Consider the following 23,530-nt stretch of genomic DNA (forward strand, 5'->3'; position numbering starts at 1 on the left):
CATGTTTGCACTAAATCACGTGTAGAAGCTCAGTTCTTAAAGACAATCTGACGCTGTTTGATAGACTGACTCAATAGGCATGGAAGCAATGATCTTCAGTGACACGCGCATCTATGTTTAAGGGGATAGGTACAGCTTGCAGCAGTAAAATTTTGGAAATATTCAACATTTTTTTTCTCCATTACTGTAAATGAAGGAATAATGGAGCAATAATCCTCTTAAAATCACACTCAAAATTAGCCCCTAACCCAGGTATATATAATTGTTAAACCAGAAACAAGTAAAATAAAAATATTTAATCAATCACTAAAGACAACTCTAAAACGAATTAACAAAAAACTCCCGCAGTAACCAAAGTTGATAATGGAAATTACTATGTGTAAAGCTCTGTCCTTCTGCTATATGAAAAAAAATATTTTTACGATTAAAAAAAGTATTTACATTTTTTTTTTTCAAAATTCAGCTCACTGTACAGTGATGAAGCGTTTTCTACATAACTAAAAAACTATCCAACATTCTGTGATGAAATTTTTTGTGTGTATTTATGCAAGATCACTTCTCTACCTCTGATAGATTATCTGATAAAAATAAATTCATTTAAAAAAATGGTCAAATATCAGTATTTTTTTCTAACACAAAATGAAAAAAAATATATTATTTATTAAGGAATGTAGTTGAAAGAGAGTGAACATGAAAAAGTTAACAAGTTTATGAGTTGTGAGGGAAACGTTCATCACTGCGCAGTAAAGTGTCACCATTTTGAATTTTGAAAAAAATATATAGGTATAAATAATTTTTTTAAAATCACAAAAAAAAATATATTTTTTTCATATAGCAGAAGGACAGTGTTTTACATATACCAATTTTACAAGATTCAGTAATGGAGGAAAAAATGTTGAATATTTCAAAAAATTTTGCTGCTGTAAGCTGTACCTAACCCCTTAACGGTGCAATAAATACAAGCGCAGTTCACAAATATTTTGTTTACGCCTTGTACACTGTACGTTCATAGATATAATTAAGGAATAAGACAAGAACTTAAATTTTAAAGCATTTCAACTAAAATAAATACTTAGCGAAAAATCTGGATAGAATATATATTAAGAATGAGCTCCAATAAAATACAACATACTTAAGTTACTTACTTACAAATGGCTTTAAAGGAACCCGGAGGTTCATTGCCGCCCTCACATAAGTGTGCCACCAGTCCCTATCCTGAGCAAGATTAATCCAGTCTCTATCAACATATCCCACCTCCCTCAAATCCATTTTAATATTATCTTCCCATCTACGTCTCGGCCTCCCCAAAGGTCTTTTTCCCTCCGGCCTCCCAACTAATACTCTATATGCATTTCTGGATTCGCCCATACGTGCTACATGCCCTGCCCATCTCAAATGTCGGGATTTAATGTTCCTAATTATGTCAGGTGAAGAATAAAATGCATGCAGTCCTGCGTTGTGTAACTTTCTCCATTCTCCTGTAACTTCATCCCTCTTAGCCCCAAATATTTTCCTAAGCACCTTATTCTCAAACACCCTTAACCTATGTTCTTCTCTCAAAGTGAGAGTCCAAGTTTCACAACCATAGAGAACAACCGGTAATATAACTGTTAACATACAATTTATAATTATGGATCGAAAGGTAGACGATCAAGGGGACAAGCTATGAAGAAGAGACATAATCAGTTGTTATCTTGAAGACGAATCAGAGCAATAACAGACTACCCTGTGAAATTATTAGTGATGATGTCGATATTGTTGATTGTGTTCTTTCTATTTTACGACCGATCTAATATATTTTTTTCAGGAATGGAGCATAGATCCTCTCATACCCTTCAAACCTGTCTTGGAGGTAGGGGACGACGCCTTTCTGCCCGCTGCGCCGTCCCAACTCATACAAAACGCTGCAGATGTGCCCTGGATGACTGGTGTCAACTCCCAGGAAGGAGCCTTCCCAGTTTCCAGTAAGAATTGTTTGCACACTGTTATAGAATAGTCTAGGTCTCTGTGAAGGAATTTAAATAACGGGATAGGCAAGGCGATTGCTTAAAAATCAGATATAAAAAGACCTAAAACATTCCCAGTTTGAAGTAAGAATTATTTCCACACTGCTATACGATGGTGTAGGTCTCTGTGAAGGAAATTAAAAGCTTAAAATTATATATAAATAGGCCTAAGGGAAAGAACTATTTCAGTAACTCACAGCGATAATTTGTTGAAGGGCTGATGGGTGAGGACTTGATTGATGATTTCCTTACCGAGTTCGAGCGTTTGGCGCCGATGATGCTCTTCTATCGTGAAGGGTCGCCCCGAAAGGATGAAATTACCAAACGCATACGGGAGTTTTACTTCAAGGAAAGCATCGCCCACGATAATGTGACTGCGTTGGTTGATGTAAGTCAGAAAGAATATGCTCCAGATCAAGCAGATTTTATTTATTTATTTATTTATTCACTCATTCATTTATTTGATTTATTCATTTAATTCTTTATTTATTCATTTATTTCCTTATTTACTTATTTGTTTACTTATTTCTTTGTTTCTTTACTTATCTCTTAGTTTCTTTGCTTATCTCTTTGCTTCTTTAGGTATTTCTTTTTTTCTTTACTCATTTCCTTATTTATTTACTTATTTCTTTGTTTCTTTACTTATTTCTTTGTTTCTTTACTTATTTATTTCTTTCTTTACCAATTTTTCGTTTCTTAACTTATTTCTTTGTTTATTTATTTATTTGTTTCTTTACTTATTTGTTTCTTTACTAATTTCTTTGTTTCTTTACTTATTTATTTGTTTCTTTACTTATTTATTTGTTTCTTTACTCATTTCTTTGTTTCTTTACTTATTTCTTTGTTTCTTTACTTATTTATTTCTTTCTTTACTAATTTCTTTGTTTCTTTACTTATTTATTTGTTTCTTTACTCATTTCCTTGTTTCTATACTTACTTCTTTACATATTTCTTTGTTTCTTTACTTGTTTCTTTGTTTATTTCTTTACTTATCTCTGTTTCTTTACGTATTTCTTTATTTCTTTACTCATTTCTTTACTTATTTCTTTGTTTGTTTGCTTATTTCTTTGTTTCTTTACTCATTTCTTTGCTTCTTTACTTATTTCTTTACATATTTCTTTGTTTATTTCTTTACTTATCTCTGTTTCTTTACGTATTTCTTTATTTCTTTACTCATTTCTTTACTTATTTCTTTGTTTGTTTGCTTATTTCTTTGTTTCTTTACTCATTTCTTTGCTTCTTTACTTATTTCTTTACATATTTCTTTGTTTATTTCTTTACTTATCTCTCTTTCTTTACGTATTTCTTTATTTCTTTACTCATTTCTTTACTTATTTCTTTGTTTGTTTGCTTATTTCTTTGTTTCTTTACTCATTTCTTTGCTTCTTTACTTATTTCTTTACATATTTCTTTGTTTCTTTACTTGTTTCTTTGTTTATTTCTTTACTTATCTCTCTTTCTTTACGTATTTCTTTATTTCTTTACTTATATATTTATTTCTTTACTTATCTCTTTGTTTCTTTACTTGTTTCTTTGTTTATTTCTTTACTTATCTCTCTTTATTTACGTATTTCTTTATTTCTTTACTTATATATTTATTTCTTTACTTATCTCTTTGTTTCTTTACTTATTTCTTTGTTTCTTTCCTTATTTACTTATTTCTTTACTCATTTACTTATTTATTTAACCTGGTAGAGGTAAGACCATTAGGCCTTCTCTTCCCCTCTACCAGGGGCCATAATGAAGGCCAATGGTTGTAGATGTTCACAGACGGCTGGTTCCTGCACGGGGCTGACCGTGCCGTGGAGCTGCACTCTGCAGAGGCGTCGGCCCCTGTCTATTACTATTACTTCACGTATCGCGGATCCAACACCTTCACCACTATCTTCGGTGATGCATCTAGAGATTATGGTAAGTGAGTTAGCATTCACTGGTTACATTAATTTCCTTAACTAGTATATTCAGAGTGGTTCACGACAATTCAAGAGCACTTAGAGATCCTGCTTTAAGGTAAGAAGGTACTGCCTAACTCGACAATTGATTTCATGAGTGTTTGAGAATAAGGTGCTTAGGAAAATATTTGGAGTTAAGAGGGATGAAGTTACAGGAGAATGGAGAAAGTTACACAACGCAGAACTGCACGCAAGATCTATTGTGGATTGAGAATCACTAGAAGCGAAGTTAAAAATCAGATTATGTAAACTGAAATGACATTGACATTATGAGAAAGAGAAAAATATTATAACTCTTCTCGGGTTCTCAGCCAGGTGAGTTGGAGATTAGCTTCCAAGCTTTCGACGGCTAGCTCTGCCATCTTCTTCAGGGACGAAGAAGATGGCAGAGCTAGCCGTCGAAAGCTTGGAAGCTAATCTCCAACTCACCTGGCTGAGAACCCGAGAAGAGTTATTCTACATCAAACGCCGGGAAAGCCTCAAGTCATACGAGAAAAATATTAATTATCTAAATATTTTAGGATTATGGATATTCAATGTTTCATTATGTATCACCTTATCGTCTTACTTACTTACAAATGGCTTTAAAGGAACCCGGAGGTTCATTGCCGCCCTCACATAAGCCCGCCATTCGGTCCCTATTCTGTGCAAGATTAATCTAGTCCTTACCATCATATCCCACCTCACTCAAATCCATTTTAATATTATCCTCACATCTATATCTCGGCCTCGATCCTTTTCCCTCCGGTCTCCCAACTAACACTCTATATGCATTTCTGGATTCGCCGATATGTGCTACATGCCCTGCCCATCTCAAACGTCTGGATTTAATGTTCCTAATTATGTCAGGTGAAGAATACAATGCGTGCAGTTCTGCGTTGTGTAACTTTCTCCATTCTCCTGTAACTTCATCCCGCTTAGCCCCAAATATTTTCCTAAGAACCTTATTCTCAAACACACTTAATCTCTATTCCTCTCTCAAAATGAGAGTCCAAGTTTCACAACCGTACAGAACAACCGGTAATATAACTGTTTTATAAATTCTAACTTTCAGAAATTTTGACAGCAAACTGGATGACAAAAGCTTCTCAACCGAATAATAACAGGCATTTCCCATATTTATTCTGCGTTTAATTTCCTCCGGAATGTCATTTACATTTGTTACTGTTGCTCCAAGATATTTGAATTTTCCCACCTCTTCGAAGGATAAATTTCCAATTTTTATATTTCCATTTCGTTGAATATTCTGGTCACGAGACATAATCATATACTTCGTCTTTTCGGGGTTTACTTCCAAATCTATCGCTTTACTTGCTTCAAGTAAAATTCCCGTGTTTTCCCTAATCGTTTGTAGATTTTCTCCTAAAATATTCAGGTCATCCGCATAGACAAGAAGCTGATGTAACCCGTTCAATTCTAAACCCTCTGTGTTATCCTTAACTTTCCTAATTGCATATTATGAATTTAATAAAGTCTATAACACCAGGAAGTTCAACATATTTACAACAGACGGCTTCAGTCATAAGGTTTCACTATTGTCTCTCACACTCTCTTCATCCAATATCTGTATGTATGAGAGGACACACAACTAATTGTATGATTTCTAATTACTTGCAGGAGTGTCACATGCCGACGACCTGATTTATCTTTTTCCCACGGAAAGTATATTCCCGGGGACACAACTAACTGAGGAAGATAACAAAATGATTGATGTCATGACTTCATTGTGGACTAACTTTGCACGTACTGGGTGAGTTTGGATTAAAACTTAGCAGCCGCATTAACTCATGTTTTGCAGTTTTATGATTACGAATGAGGCAAGATCGCATCAGATTTAAAATGTTGAAGTACACTGTCTATTTACATTTTAATATTACAATTTCATGTCACCGTATTTGTGTTAGGAGGCCGGATACCTCAGTTGGTAGAGTAAGGCTGGTTCACAATAAACCGGAAACGAGAATCGGAACGAAAACGAAAACGGTAAAATTGTTAAAATGTGTACATTTAAATGTGAGCATTCACAATTATAGAAAAGCTTGTCGGATCCAAGTTTCAACTATGGCGTTCACGTTTCCGATCACAGCCCACTAGATTCATTCTATTGCCATCTAAAAGCTATTTTGTCGTCGTATATTTTGTAGCAAGAAGACCGTGACATAACCTGTGCATTATTTTGTTCTGTGCTGTGCATCATGGAGCAAGTTTTATTTGATGAGATTCTAATATTGAGTGTTGAGGAAAATCCTCACGTTTACGATAAGCGGCGCGCCTCGTATAAAGATGAGAAAATGAAGGAGAATACGTTGCTTTCAATAGCTGCATCTTTGAACACCGATCGTAAGTGAATCATATTTTATTACGGTATTGGTTGTATTACACACTACATATTCATGCTTCAATTCAATAACTACTGTTGTGTTCATTTTTGTTCTATTACAAATGTTTCTTCTCTAATTATTTTACGTTATGGTAGACTTAAAATAGGTTGTGATAATAAAGATGCATGGGCATATTTATAGTACCGTACCTAATGAAATGTTTCAGTTGAAATTTCGAAGTTGGTTAACCTGTGTTTATGTTGGCTGCCTTGTACTCATGAGAGAACGCCATTGGTAAATTATACACAAATAACATCAGAATGCGTAATATCGACTTTACATATCGTTATTGACATGCATATCGATATGCATTGTTGTCTACGTTCTCGGTTTATTGTGAATCAAAAATTTTCATATTCACGTCCTCTGCTTCTCGTTTTCATTCTGGTTCTCGTTCCCGGTTTATTGTGAACCAGCCTTAACTAGCTACGGAAAGGAAGGTTCGGGTTGAATCCCGGGTCCCCAAACTTCCAGAAAGTTCCCGGACTCCACTCAGCGTCCTGTCAAATTGAGTAGCCTACAGGGTGTTTGCTGGAGATAAAGGCAGTCGGAGTCTGATGCTAACCACACGATCCTCATTCTAGTGTCGACATCAAGGAAGCATGGAGCTCTACTTCTATGCGTTTTCAAGGTATCTGAAGGAGATATCTTTTATATTCGCCAGACATTTAGGACTCATACTTTTTTTTTCAGTTTCCTATATGGCAGTCTTTTGAAAGTAACATTCTTGAGTGAGTGTTTGGTATAGACCTAGATTCTCGACGATGTTTAGTGCAAGGGTAGTCATCACATTTATTTTTTAGAATCTTATTTCTTCTTTGCATTGTCTTACATTAAGGTTAACCTTGCAAAATTATACGGTCAGGATACAAAGTTACGAGCGCTTAAAAAATCTTCAAGAATGTGAAAGTCGCTTCTTTGCTCTAACGGCATTAAAGCAGTATTAAATTATAAGAGGACAAAATGCCATAAATAGTTCGTCATGAAAATTAAATCAACCATAGTAACAGAAAAAATTGAAGTGTCTCAGATTACATTTTTAGGGCTAATTGCAAGACAAATGAACAGAATATTCATTAATTTACAGTTCTGCCCAAGAGCAGGTCTTTCACTGTAAACCCAGCCAATCTTTCCTATTTTCTGCCTTCCTCTTTGTTTCTTCATATGATCCCACATATCTTAATGTCGTCTATCATTTGATATCTTCTTCTACTCCGAATTGTTTTCCCGTTCATCATTCCTTCTAGTGCATCCTTCAGTAGGCAGTTTCTTCTCAGTCAGTTACCCAACCAATTCCTCTTCCTCTTCCTGATCAGTTTCAGCATCATTCTTTTTTCATTCACTCTTTCCAACACAGCTTCATTTCTTATTCTGTCTGTCCACTTCACATGCTCCATTCTTCTCTACATCCCCAATTCAAATGCTTCTATTCGCTTCTCTTCACTTCGTCCTAATGTCCATGTTTCTGCCCCATACAATGTCACACTCCATACAAAGCACTTCATTAGTCTCTTCCTTAGTTCTTTTTCTAGAGGTCCGGAGAAGATGTTCCTTTTTCTATCAAAAGCTTCCTTGGCCATTGCTATCCTCCTTCTCACTTCCTGGCAGCAGCTCATGTTACTGCTTATAGTACACCCCAAGTATTTGAAGCTGAATATATGAGGAGAATTGAATATGATACATGATTAATTAATTTAACTAGAAATGACATAAACGTATTGGACAGATAGAATAAATTCGTGTTCCGAAATGTTTAGTCCTATAATATGTGGAAATAATAGAGAAGAAACTATTAAATGAAAATCACAATTTGTTTTGGAGCAGAATAGATGAATCCACGAAATCATTCATAACGACGACGACGACGACGACGACGATGATGATGATGATGATGATGATGATGATGATGACGTTGATTATAATTTCCTTTAAAAATATTGCGTTACTGTTTAATTTGTGATTTACAGGAAACCGACTTCGAGTTCTTTTCACGGAGTGGAATGGCCCAGCATTTCTTCACCTGAAAATAAGGAATATCTACAAATTGGTGTTGAAGGTCTGGAAGTGAAGCATGGACTGCTGCGAGAAAGGATCGACTTCTGGAACTCTCTGCCGTTAGGAATCTCGACATCAACAACAGCGAAAGATGAACTCTGACGCACTCAGAATAAAACATATTGTTGAGCTTAATTTTAAATAAATTTTATATTCAAACGGAATATAACGTCTAGCATATTAAAAATCAATAATAACTGAAGACGTATAAGGAGATAATACAAACAAATGAAATCTCATTAGGTACATAATGAGTGTTATGACAATTCCTCTTTTACACGTGAATATGAAAATCGGTCTATTGAGATTTTCTACAAAATACATATATAATACTTTTCTTGTAAGCTGCAAGTTTACAACCATAATGAAATTAGAGAACAGATGCATAATATATGTACCTACAATGATATAAACAGGATAATTTATGAGAAAATGCTAAACGTTGGAAGATCTAGAAGAAAAATAGAGGGAGGGGAAAGGAGCAGTTACAGGAGCAGGAAGAGAAGGAAGTGGAAGGAAGACGATTCCAAAACTAAATAAAGAAATAATATTCTTTTACCTGAACAGATATAGGTAAATGACATATATTATGCTTTTGTTGTTGTTGAAGTTTTAAACAATAATTAATACAATCTTTATTTTAAATATTGAATATTAGCTACCTTCCTATCGCAGATTCTGTGTTCGCACAAAATCATCCAGACCAAAATCTAACAGTTTATGGTTTACTATCTGCTTCTTCTTTTTTATATTTTCGAGTTGTGAAAGAGAGGGGTCTCAAAAACGCACACAATAAGAGTAAGGAGTGTTAAAATATATAACAGAGAAAGTGTTACAAATGTGAAATAAGGGTACAAATATGAAATAGTGTGATATACGACCTGAGTTGTGTTGTATTCTAGTGGAAGCCTTCAATATTACTACGCACTGATATTATCTTTCACGGGAATGTGTTAGTTTGCAGTTAAAAACTGAACTGTTGAAATGTTTATCATTATTGCGTTTTCGAGAAAAGTGAAAATTTTAGCGGCAAGTTCTTTTCTTGAATATACATTGTTATTCCTCAATGTTAGAAATATGGAACAACTGGATAATACGCACGATAGAGCAATATCGATAGTCGACGTTACTCTCTGGCCACTAGTCACCGGGCCGTACAGAGCCGTGTCAAATAAAAGACAATCGAAATGGTGGTAGTGAAATTATTCACGACTATATGTATTCTTAAATAAATCACTCTATTAGTCAAGTGTAAGGTTTATACAGTACAACGACGATGTTTTTTTTATCCAATTTAATAAACCCTATTTCACCCTGAGGTTATATTAGTTGGTATCAAAATACATATTTTATAACCAATAAACAAAATTGTGGTCAAGGTTACAATTCACATGAATTGTGTAGAAGAATGCACCTTAATGAAAGAATGGATCCTGTTAAAGATTAATGAGATATTTGAGGAATAATCAATTCAAAGACATACAAGAATGTCTAACCGTTTCAGAGTAAATACACGATCTAAAAAGATAATAATACATTAATATAACAAAGTTTGAATTTCACTTTCAAATTAATACTTAATCCATGAAGAATGGAACTGTTAAGACTAATAAAATGATATTACAAGCAATGATTTACGGATTACGAGTTACATACGTGATTCAGGAACAAGTACAATAATTGAAAAAATAGCACAAGTAATGACTTATAAGTAACGAAATTCTTGAAGGGCAATATATAATAGTAGGGGCAGTACAAAAGATTTAAAAACAAATGTAAACAGTAAAGGAATAGTAGAAAAATTGACTTAAAATTACACATTAAAGAGATACTAATAACAAAACACTGACTGTAGTTACAGATTAAACACACTATTTTAAAAACAAACGCGCAAAGGATCAATCGCTATTTTCAGGCATTATATACATGGACCATGACTTTAATTCACATCTTCTTGACGTTACCTCTATTTCAATTTGTTATTTTTCACTGTAACAACAAAATATGTTTCATAAAGCCTCAAGGCATTTCTCTATATTTTTAATGCACTAAAAGAAAATACATATGTAGTAAAATAACAACGAAATAAAGGGAAAAAAGGCGTGTTTCACGGAATATAATTTAAATAACTGAAAGTAAATTTCTGGTTAATGTTCGCCAAAGCATTAAGTACCTATTTATGATTGCGTTGAAGTTTTATATGTGGCCTAGAGAAAATACCTAGCCCTTTACAAAAAAAAAAAACTTTTAGGGCCATGAAATTATTCCCTGCTTTACTTATATTATCGTTTATCAACTATCACTTTAAAAAAATCACCAACATTGAATACGATAGTGATAATAAAATAATGATGAATCATATATGGGAGTTCAGAATTGTGATCTGATAAATCGATTTTTCTTAAATTGATTATGGTTTTACTTAGTTGCTCAGGCACCTCAGGTAAGTGTCGAAATGATATTACGTCTCTTGGGCAAAATCTGAAATATTACCTTGAAACAGGACAGCACAAAACATTTTTTAATCCTTATAATAAATTGATTTTCTCTTGCGATCGACAATGAATAATGTTCACATTAAAATAGTCCACAGCAGAATTTGCGACAAAATATTAGTTCCGGCTTTGAAATCAAAAAGTCTCATGCTCTCATTTGATTCTAAATGCATTCAACCTCTCTGGTTTCCTATTGTGTCTTGCCTAGCTGGTAAGAAATTTTAGACTTGAAAACGTTTTTCGTGATTTCCCACAAAGTTATAGAAATGGACAACAGTCATTTCGAAAATAAGGTTTTCATTTTTCAGTTACGAATGTGATGTTTTGTGTTGGTTTAGACCAGGCATGTCAATTGATGCCCACAGGAGCAGGCGCGCGCTTTAGAGCCCAGGAGAGCCTGAGAGCTTTACAGCGGAAAGGAAAGAGACAGAAGAAAGAGGTGGTATATGCCGCTTGGTCGAGCTATATTCAGGGATGGCCAGCACTGATTCAATAGATAAAGGGAACAGAACTTATTAAAACTGTATCCATATTAATTTTTAGATTTGTCTGAGAAGTAAGTGCATTATAAGAATGTAAGTTTTAATTTTAATGCTCATTTTTCACAAGTTTGATTTTTTTATTCAAAAGAAATATTTTCTCAACTTTTCGTACAGAAAAGTGAAATTTTCAGGTATAGGCCTATTTATTTAGTAGCCTTTCAGAATGTTTTCGTAAATCTAATATACCGTATATACGTATTACTGAAGATAGTGTATTGGAAATTTTGAAAATATTCGCATGGAAATTGTTTGTAAGGAAATGAATTAACAAAGCAACTACTGTTACATCATAAGCAAAAGATACGTGCCCATGTGTTGTAAAAATGTCAGCTCTATAGCTTCAGCACATTTCGAGAAAATAATTTAATATTCTGATGATAGGAAGTTGCTCACAAATATCACCTTAAAAGCATAATGCGATAAGAGTTTTGTTATGTAATATTAGTTACACTTAAAACAGATGCAGTACCTAGGTAACTTTGCTTTGTACTGTAATATTGTTTTGATTAGTTTATTGATTACTTCTGTAAGGCTAAAGATACCACCAATATAAATTCCAACTTATCATGTCATACTCAAGCTCTTTCTTTGAAATATCACTTTCTTTATGAATGATGTGTTTCATCCACTTAATACAGTATAATATTATACTACTATGGAATTTAAGTGAATATTCCTTCTTAACTCTCTATTATGTTGTTAAGATTTAAAACACAAGTGCAATATTAAGAAATCAGTGTTAGTACTTTTGTTTTACAGACAATATAGATAATATTAAACAGAAAGAAGCCATATCAAAATAACGACATAAAATTTCACGTTCCGTTTTAAGTTTGTGCACCACTGTTTTCTTAATCCAACAGGTTGCTTATTCATATACACAATCCTTCCTCTTTCCATACTTAGCGCTTGCTGCCCGCGCACGACGTCAAGGTCAGAAAATTGCGCTTGCTTTGACATCACTGATGTAGGGGGTATGAACTTGAAATTGCTTGAAAAGACATACACTGTGAAGATAAAAATGCATAACAAAGAAGTAGTATATACGGTTTTACATTGCAGTATTAGTTATATTACGAAAGTGGGTCGTGTGACAAGACGCGAGTGTTTTCACTTGCTGAACAGGGTGACCAGTAGTCTCCCGCATCTCCAGCCAACATGCAGCTGGCTCTGCTACTCCTCGCCTTGGCAACGAGCGTGTGCGGGGACTCGCTGGAAGTCACCATCAAGCAAGGGACTCTCAAGGGTCACCAGCTCACATCTAGGAAAGGCCGTGAAATTTTCGCTTTTCAGAAAATCCCTTATGCGAAAGCTCCAGTTGGAGACCTCAGATTCAAGGTTAGTTGTATTATTAGCACAATCTACTATATACAGTCACGAAGCTTGATTTGTGAGGGTGCTAGAAACAATAGACTGTGCCGGTACTATTTTGCATTGCCTGTAATGAGGCGATATTAGCGATCCTAGTGGTGAGCAACTATCTAATGTTTGCATATTTACAACGTATTGAGCTTCGCGACTGTTTATACTAGACTGTGATTATTACATACAATGTAATTGAATAATAATAATAATAATAATAATAATAATAATAATAATAATAATACGTACAAATGGCTTTTAAGGAACCCGAACGTTCATTGCCGTCCTCACATAAGCCCACCTTCGGTCCTAGGCAAGATTAATCCAGTCCCTAGCATCATATCCCAACTCAAAACAATTTTAGTATTATTCTCCCATTAACGTCTCGGCCTCCCTAAAAGATCTCTTTCCCTCAGGTCTCCCAACTAACACACTATACACATTTCTAGATTCACCCATACGTGCACGTGCTACATGCCCTGCCCATCTCAAACGTCTGAATTTAATGTTCCTAATTATGTCAGGTGAAGATTACAATGAGTGCAGTTGTGTAACTTTATCCATTCTCCTGTAGCTTCATTAATAATTGAGCCGCTCAGAGCAGAAGTGGTGTAAGTCAAGAATGGGTAATGAGGGTTAAAGTAAACATTCTGTAAAATACAGCGCAAAGTAGCAATTAATATTCACTTTATTTAAACTATTAGTAGTCAGTGGATAGCAAGAACGACATTTTTACTTTAAACCTCATTATCCAATTTTGACTTACACCACTTTTGCTCTGAACGTCTCAGTTATAAAAAATTGGCCTATGGTACAACTTATAGTACAGGGTGAACCGTAAGTAATGTTATTAATTTCAGGGAGACACTCGGCGGTCATTTTCATTTGAAACTTTGAAAATGAATGTTGTTGTTCATTGCAGCAGCAACCGAAACTAAGCGAACAACATGCAAGAAAAGTAAGGTGCAGAATAGATGTGATAAATAAATTAATGCAACAGTTAAATAAAGGGAAAGCAAAATTGTACGCCATGTATATTTTCGACTTTCTAAAACTGTAATGCAAAACTCTAAATATAAAGAAAAACATCTTTCCAGACTTATGCTTTACCGCTTTATGACAATTTAAGTATGATTTCCAACAATTACTCTCAACCTACCAGCATTTTACACCTTTCCGATATTAACCCTTATTATACAGGGACATCATTTTATTTTTACTTCAATTTTTATTGTACCTGAGATTTTCAATGTACTTCACTCCCATCCCTTCTACTAATGAAGTTCAACCGTCCTCCACACAGAACCAAGGCCGGAAATAGTAAACAGCACTGAGTTAGTGAGTATAGTACGTTCCAGAAATATGTTCGCGTTTTCCAGTGACGAAAGACCTTTCAATATTGAATCATATTTTCGCACAGGTAAACGTTTGCATACGTCGCATCCCGATTTCCCCCACCTTCTTTTGCTCGCCCCTCTGTAACAGCTGGGCTGTCTTAGCTCTTTTCTGAGAACATTAATTTCTGTTAGGAATTGGACGTTTACGTAATATTATACAACTGTTTAAAATAACTTTAATAAAAGGACCTCGTTAAGTAATTACCTGTCACGTGATTTCCCCCCTTTCTACGATCCTGCGACATAACCACTTGGACGGACAGTAGATAGCAAGTCTGAGTAATGTTATCTGTGCGGGTCGGGCAGAAGTGAAGATTGAATTTACAGTAAGTAAGGTACTCTTTTATAGAGTAAGTACAGAATTATTTCAACATCAGTTATAGTACGAAGGCCGAAAGTGGTAATTGGAATTAGGTACAATAGTCTATAGTGCGATAATATGCACAAAAGAACTGAAGCCTGTATCGAAATGAACGGCCATCACTTTCAAAACTGTGTTTAAATATCCATATTATGATTATTTTTCAATTTAACTTCATTCTATATATTGTACACTAATGTGCTGTAGACAGTATAATATACACTGGATAATGAATACGTTCGCATGGATAACTCAGTTCATGTGTAAAAACACGTATTCTTAATATAGTACTGTATTTTGTTTAAACAAAAACCTAATGAAAATTATCGAACTCAAAATCGCGATATTTCCTAGTTTACGTAAATGGATGAACTACTTTCTAGTATAGTGATTTGTTTGTGTTTTACGCCAGTATCATCGAACTTCAGTCGTGGAAAGAGGTAGCAAACTATGTTTCGGGTTCTCTAAAGGTAAAGTCAGGTTAATATTAAAAACGTTAGTAAAAATAAAATGATGACCGTGTACAAAGATTGTATTGTCTTTATTTTATAATACACAATAATTATATACAAAACACGGAACGTGCTTGCTTAGGTGTGTCGAATTCGCTTCAGCTGCCTGTACTTGAACACGTCGACTACAGTCTGTCCAGGGCGTCGTATGTTCACCTCAGACTAATACAAATATGCCGATGTCACGGCCCTAGTTATAAGATTAGACGGACATTTGTACAACCACTGTGATATGTCCGCATATCTGATGAACGAGGGAAGACCATCAATTACTCATTAACAGGGGATACTAATGGACTTAACCTAATGGACAAGACGTGATAAATCACACCAACGAGAATATAATTATGTTGAAATTTAGCACCACTCTCTCCACACTTGAGGTAGGATTCAGTGTGCCGATCTCGCGTGGTTTGGACGCGTTCTTTCGTAATATGTAGTTCCACACCCATGTGAACAGGAAAAGTGAATTCTTGCAGTGTAGGTTGCCGCCAGAGGGCAGTGAGAGAGAGCTGTGCAGCAGACACACTTCCTTAAAAGAGACCACAGCACGAACATGTTGAATTAAAACGTTTTTTATTTTCTTCTAAATAACTTAACGACGCTGTGTCAATTACAATGTTACCTGGCGTTGAGAAAATTGGCGATGAGGATATGATCCCGAGAAATCGCCTTACAATTTATTGGGATAAGGCTATGAAAAACCCAACTAAATAATCAGTCCAAATAGGATTCTAGCATAACTTAGGAGCATGAATCCAAGAAACTACTGCTAGACCACGCCTGCTGCTCCTAGTGTTAAACGTGTAGATGACCATTGTGAACTATATTTATAAACTTAGAAAGCATGATGGAATATTCAGATTGTCAATTTCTATAAATGAATACAATATAATATTTTATTACTCAGTCAATGACAAATCAATGTAAAATAATGACTTATTTTATAGTCATTAAGTTTATATACATGAATTACAAAACTGCGAACGTTTTCGCCTATTCAGGCATCCTCAGGCAGAATTATACAATATCTCTACGTATGTGACATTGAGATATTGTATAACTCTGCCTGAGGATGCCTGAATAGGCGAAAACGTTCGCAGTTTTGTAATTCATGTATATAAACTTAATGACTATAAAATAAGTCATTATTTTACATTGATTTGTCATTGACTGAGTAATAAAATATTATATTGTATTCATTTATATATTTATAAAGTATCTAGGAATTACTTAAAGCAAAATTGACTAGAGTTAAGGCTCATTCACAACGAAAATTATACATAACGTAAGCGTTATCTTAAAAATGTAAACGTTACGGTAAAAATCAAGAACATTCACGATGGGAACATAAATATAACCGCAAAGATACTTGGTAACCATGGAAACATAACAACGACGCCATTTCCTCATATTCTGTCGCATACTTCAGCGCTCCGCGATTGTGTACTGTTTGCAAATCACGTAAGAATAAGCATGAAAGTTTGGAGTTTGCAAACTTTCATGTTAACGTCTAACGGCAATGTTAATGTCAGTGTTTATGTGAATCATTGTGAATGATCCCATTTGGTAACCTGGCCGCAAACTTCTGTTTTATGTTACAGTTATGTTTAATTTTCATTGTGAATGGGCCTTTAATGTAAAGGCGGTAATGGTCTCGGTCATATAAATTTAGACCACATAATATCATACCCGTAGTATTCCCATAGTTTCTCTAAGCTAAGACGTTAAGACAAATGTCGGAATAAGCCCTAGAAGAAAATTGACCAGAGATACTTTTTTTTTTCCATATCGATAGGAAATCTAATAAAGAATAATTTATCCCTCAGGCGTATTTCAATAGCGTGTACGATTTTCGTGTAAATTTAATTAAAAAAAGAAACCTGAATTCAAGCCATTGCATCCACCAAGCGAGTGTGGCTAACGAGAAAGACATGCTTCGGCACGAATTGGAGTCACGTGATTACCATGGTCTAGTCATGGCCATCTTGACAATCGCCTAATATAAATACATGTTCAAAGTTCTAAAAAACAAAGGAATTGCTATATTAAACTCATATTAAACGTGTATTTATATATAAACTTCTTCAATGTTGGCCATGACTTTCATACTCCATCGGCAAGTCTATCGTGCTATCAAAAAGGAGTGCGTTATATGGCAGTAAAAATTTTTAATAGCCTCCCTATCGATATAAAAAATGAAACTCAAAACATAAAATTATTTAGGGCCAAATTAAAGAAGTACCTAATTTCTCACGCCTTCTATTCTGTAGGTGAATTCATGACATTCAATAATGCTTCGTGAAATTGATACTAAAACTAGTTGTACTAGTAGACTATATTGTAAATCTCGTCTGTATATATTTCATCTAGACTGTGACTGTAAATTAAGATTTTATAATAATATTAAGTTTTTTGACATGTTCCATATCCTAGCTGTATGAATACCATGGAATGTTAATAAATACAATACAATACAATGTTATGATTAAGAATGTGACGTCGCGCCGTAGCCTGCCTTTCTCGTTAGCCACGCCAAGCGAGCGAGTGACGTCATAAATTGGCTCTGAATATCACGGCGCGGAGCTCGGAATATTAACAAAAAATATTTACTCCGTCCATTTCTCTATTATAATGTATGCCATTTTTACGAAATGTATTCATAGTTTTAATTTTTAATAATACTGGTAGTTTTAATATAATTTAGTACTATATAAGAGTTATTAGTTTTAAATACTCGCATGTGGGTGTATATTCGTATGTGTGTATGTATGAAATATAAGCAGACCTACCTATATATGTACAAAATTATATGTTGGTAACTGAATGATAGCTAAAATATATCCTATATCCAGAGGTCAAAACTGTCATTCAAAATTGTAATACACTGTAACCGAATATATAAAAAATTTTATGCTCGATCATACCAAAATGTAGTAATTATACACCTGGTAGCAGTCCTTTAATAGACCTCATTAAAGTACACCTATTCATTAAAGTTCAGGTGTTCCACCAATCAGAAAATACCATTGTAGCAATATGAAAGCGCAAGTATCGATTAATCTCGAATATGCAATCGAAAGACAACTAGCGCGAGATTAGATAATATTAAACTCAGTCGAAAAAAACAACACACAAATTAACATCAATTCACCGTCATCTTCCAGCCTTTCACAAAGCACATTCCCGCAAATTCATTTCACCAATTGCCGGAAAAAAATCAATATGGTCGAGCATAAAAAGTCGTATGAAACTCGACTATAATGGTAATTAAGACGCTCGTACGAAAATTATGAAACTCACTTGCGCTCGTTTCATAAACATACTCGCGTCTTAATTACTACCATTATAGGCTCGTTGCATAATGTACTATAAATACAGTACATTCTTTCCACTTCAAGTATTTTGTTGAATCATTTTCCTTAATTATTTGGGACTCACTTCGATTTAATAATTTCAGGACAAATTTAGTTCCATAATTTTTTTTATTTTTCTTAAAATTTTCCTCATTTTCTAAAAATATTAAAGGTATATATAACTTTTTTATTATTTTTTTATTGGGTTATTTTACGACGCTGTATCAACATCTAGGTTATTTAGCGTCTGAATGATATGAAGGTGATAATGCCGGTGAAATGAGTCCGGGGTCCAGCACCGAAAGTTACCCAGCAAATGTATAACTTTCCATTATGAATATAAAATCAGTTGTTCTTGTTCAAGACCAAAGATTGGCATTTGGAATTGTGGAAAAGTTTGAAATATGTTACGCCATTACTTAATGAGTGGATGGTACACTTATAAAAGCATGTTTTAGCTTTCTGGGTCTGAAAATTTTGTATATTTTTAAACAGGATCAATTAGCACCAAGTTAATGAAAATTATAGGATAGCTTAACTGAGGCCGGCTGTGTATGTCTTAAAATTAGAACAAGCGAGCGAGTTACAAATCAGTAGCTGCATTTTTAGATAGATTCACACTTCGCGGTTACCTTAAAAATAGAAGAAAAGCAATAACAACGATTATAAACATGAGTACAGTAATATTTATAATAATATCTAGGACACGTTTATGAATACATTTCTTATATATTTTTAATATGAAAAATCATGTTCTGCATGTTAGTCCTAATTCAATAGATAAATCTATACAGAAGATTAAATAGGCAGAAGCAGGGTTAAACTTTAGATATTTGGCAGACTGGGGGAGACATAGATGATAAGAGAAATGTAAAGGATATATGATGGAATGTAAGCAAGGTAGTGGTGGATCGTATACAGAAATGTGAGGGAAGCCATTACCTGAAAGACGTTTGATGACAATAAATATGAATATGAATACAGAAGATCAATGGTAGTTCATCAGTGATGACTGACTGGACAGATTGGACTTTTTGCATGTTGAATTCTTATCAGAAATGCTTAAAATTTCGAGTATTCAGTCTACATTCATCATCAATCAAGTCATCCAGTTGAAAAGAACTCTTCGAGTAAGGTTCCTTTTCCTATATTTAACGTTCGAAATTGATTCTCATTTGGGATCGTAGAAGAAGTAAAATGTTATTCAAATGGGCACTTTGACTGTCTCCAGAGTCCACGACAGCCTGAACCTTGGGAAGGAATTTTGGATGCTACTAAACCAGCGCCCAAATGTATCCAGAGAAATATTTTTACCTTCGAAGAAGATGTCTCCGGAGAGGAAGACTGCCTGTATCTCAATGTATACACACCACAAGTAAGTGGAAAATCGATTTTTATGTATTTCATTATGGTCTAATTATTTAAACGTCCAGAACTAATACAAATATTTGAAAATGTTCCTTAATTGTTTGTATACATAAGAGTTTCTCAAACATTTTAGCAACGTGACCTTCCAAAATGTAATAATAATAATAATAATAATAATAATAATAATAATAATAATAATAATAATAATAATAATAATGAAACTCTTTGCCTACTTGTATGAGAGACTAGTTCGAATTATTGAGCTGCCTCGATAGAGAAGTGTTTGAATCTACAGGTCGATGTGTGAGACTTTCGACTTGACGCGTACACCGCACCGCAAAGATTAACACGACCTGTTTATCAGTACTTGTTATAGTTCTAAAGGAAGCAGAAAGGAAGAGGGACTCATTGTCGAGTTTGCTGCTTGTACTTCCATTCAATTTCTCAGAAGTGTAATTTCAGTGCTTAACCCTTAAATTCATAAAGTATAGGATACAACAAGTTAATAGGCTATCTTATATATAAAAGTCAATGTGGCTATGCATGTATGTATATATGTATGTACTCTATACAAATATATACGCTTTGACCGATATTTGCCAAAGTTACCACATTTAACCTTCATAAACAGGAGAAGAACATAGGCTACATTAAAATCGGACAAATGGACGTTAAATTAATTAAAAAGATAAAAAATAAAAATAAATACGATGAAACATTGATGTATAATATTAAAATGCAATCCTATACAGTCAATTGTTCTTTATTATTGTCTGTTGTATTCAACATCGACTTCCATGAGGCCATGGAAAAATAACACGACATGAATAATAAGATTGTTGATACATCATGAAGGCCAAAATCTAGATAATCTAGGTTGTGTGACTGTAGCCTGTATGTATTTTCGTTTGGTTTTACTTTGTTTATAGTTTGCTTTTCTATTATTTTATTCGTATTTCTGGCGGTGTGGAAGAAAGCCTAATGGCCTTAACTACGTCAGAATATAAATAAATAAATGAATAAATAAATAAATAAATACATAAATAAGTAAGTAAATAAATACATAAATGCATAAATAAATAAATAAATAAATAAATAAATAAATAAATAAATAAATAAATAAATAAATAAATAAATAAATAAATAAATAAATAAATAAATAAATTAATAAAAACAAAAACAAATAAACTTATATTAAAAACACTTGAACGCAAGGTACATGACGAAATGTTTTCTTTTCGATGCCTGACCTACAGGTGATTAAATTGAGTTAACCCTGGCATGCGTTTGGCTAAAAAGTTCATTAATTCAAGTACGCGAACGCTATAGAAAGATTCATCTTTTACGGATGAGGAAAGCTTAGTAAAGACAATTCGTTTTGGTTGTCTGTAGTTGGATTTCCGAGACTTCCGAAAAGCCTAACAACCTGTTTAATTAAAAATAGAAGCAGAAAGGAAAACACAGGCAACGATGGGTTATTTCAGCTAGTATGCTATAATTTTAATAGAACAATAGAAAAATTAAAATTTCACAATACTATAATATTGTACAACATATAAAATATGGACATTGCGATAGTTGTTTTCTTTACAGTCCGGCACGGTTTAATAAACTAGTGTGAGAAATGAAGTTCTGCCAATTTAACTAATAATTCAATTCAAATAGAAACCAACCACACAAAAACCAAGCCAATACGCGTAAAACGAGGCGTTGCTCAAGGATCTCCATTGTCTCCAATACTTTTCAATTTGGCACTGAATTGCGTTCTTGAAAATTTAACAGATCATGAAATTAGCAACCAATATGGCTTTACACTTTCCAATGATCTTCAAAACCTGAGTGCTTTCGCATTTGCTGATGATTTGGCTCTCGTTGGCAAAGATGAAAAGTCAGCAACAGCTCTCATTGATATGGCTGAAAGTAAATTAGATGAACTAGGTCTTGAAATTAACACTATTAAAAGCAAGTGTATAATTCTCGAAAGAGGTTTTTTAACTAAAGGAGCTCTCATTTCACTTCATGGATCAGCTATACATAGTACTGATGATAAATCTGAAACAATTCGATATCTGGGAGTTGATTTTCGCGACAAAATATACTTAGATAAAAAGAAAATTATAACAAATTTAACACGTGATCTTAACAATCTTACACAAACTCCATTACTGAAGCCTGATCAGAAATTGAAGATTGTGAATGAATATATATGGCCTGGGCTCATCTATCCTTTGCAATGTGCTCCGCTTGATCAGCTCCCTGACAGCTTCCTTAAAGATCTGGATAAAGTAATTAGAAGTGCTGTCAAAGAAATTATATCTCTTCCTGATGATACACCTATGCTATATTCTTCTAAAAAAGTACGCGGCCTAGGGCTTATTAAGCCTGAATGGGAAGCTAATATTCAGCATTTTAACATCTGTAAACGACTCTCACAAGTCAGTGATGATCATCTCCTTCTTGTCAGGAATCTTGAAGAGGAAAAGAAAACTGCTCTCAAGCGCCTGAAAATTCCTGAAGCCAACATAACACCTCGAACAACTGGAATGCATCTACTGATGAATTGCGAAAGAGATCGTTTGAATCCTGGTGTCAGTTACCTCATAAGGGGAAAGGTGTAGTCATCTATGAAGAATATCCAAGAGCCAATTCATGGGTCAGCACCAAAAAGAATTTGTCATCTTCGGAATATATTAATGCAATCAAGATGTCCTGCAACCTTACTGCAGTGCGCTCCGTTCCTGGCAGAGCTTTCAGCACGACCCATTGCCGTCAACCAGACTGCAACGAGACAGAAACTCTTGGCCACGTGTTGGGCTTTTGTCGGAAAGGAGAGTTATTGCGTAACAACAGGCATCATAGAGTCCGTGGAGCGATCGCCTCTCTTCTTCGGAACAAGGGTTGGGAAGTTCATGAAGAGGTCCACTGCATTTCTGAAGACGACTCTCACAGAAAAGCGGATATAATAGCAATAAACAGGCAACAACAAAAGGCTATTATCATAGATCCAACTATACGCATGGAGAGAGATCTAAACCAAGCTCATCAGGTTGATCATGAAAAGAGGGCCATTTATGAACCTTGTATTCCCTACCTTAGTGCCAAGTATAACATCCCTCTCTCCAATTGGTCAGTGACAGGTTTATTTTTTGGTGCTCGGAGTTCTTTACCAAAATTTACATATCATTTTTATTTTTTTAAAACAATTATCAATATCATCTTTTGAAATTCAAAAAATTATCTCGCAAATTCTCAAAGATTCCCTGCAGATTATACAGTTTCATTTATACCACTCAGAAGGCCTTAATTAAGGATATGCTAATTTTACATAAAATCTTTTATTTATCAGTATAATTTAGTCATCTTCTAAGATTTTATTTTACAATTGGTAATCAATGGTGCTTAATTATTACATTTTATTTTTATAACACTATTCATATTTAATTAATTGTATTTGTTTGCTATTCATTTCCGGATCCTCGTGGTCATCCTTAATTAAGGCCGGATGAGATTTTCTCTCTCTCTCTCTCTCTCTGAAGTTAATTGTTTTTGATGTGCGCTCAGTGAATAGAGAGAAGAATCCAAAAAGGATAGCTGCGCTTGAAAAAGGGGTACCGAGCGGTAACAGCACCTAAATTAATTGTAGATGAACAATATTCTATTTTAAATTTAAATTTTATACATATATTTTATTTTATTTTATTTATTTTATTTGTGAAATATTTTTCTTCTGTCAGCAATGTAAA

General features: G+C 34.1%; 1 protein-coding gene across 1 annotated transcript in view; it reads left to right on the top strand.

Annotated features, from left to right (window-relative positions):
* LOC138708566 (uncharacterized) overlaps nucleotides 1–23,530 on the top strand; it is a 60,454-nt gene that overhangs the window by 12,755 nt on the left and 24,169 nt on the right. The window contains exons 6-12 of the mRNA XM_069838682.1: nucleotides 1,808–1,964; nucleotides 2,222–2,394; nucleotides 3,767–3,917; nucleotides 5,576–5,708; nucleotides 8,307–8,493; nucleotides 12,569–12,769; nucleotides 19,651–19,794. Of these exons, the coding sequence (XP_069694783.1) occupies nucleotides 1,808–1,964; nucleotides 2,222–2,394; nucleotides 3,767–3,917; nucleotides 5,576–5,708; nucleotides 8,307–8,493; nucleotides 12,569–12,769; nucleotides 19,651–19,794 (1,146 nt within the window). The remainder of the gene's footprint in view (nucleotides 1–1,807; nucleotides 1,965–2,221; nucleotides 2,395–3,766; nucleotides 3,918–5,575; nucleotides 5,709–8,306; nucleotides 8,494–12,568; nucleotides 12,770–19,650; nucleotides 19,795–23,530) is intronic.

The sequence above is a fragment of the Periplaneta americana genome, chromosome 11 (assembly GCF_040183065.1).
Source record: "Periplaneta americana isolate PAMFEO1 chromosome 11, P.americana_PAMFEO1_priV1, whole genome shotgun sequence".
In the NCBI taxonomy this organism is placed as follows: Eukaryota; Metazoa; Arthropoda; class Insecta; order Blattodea; family Blattidae; genus Periplaneta; species Periplaneta americana.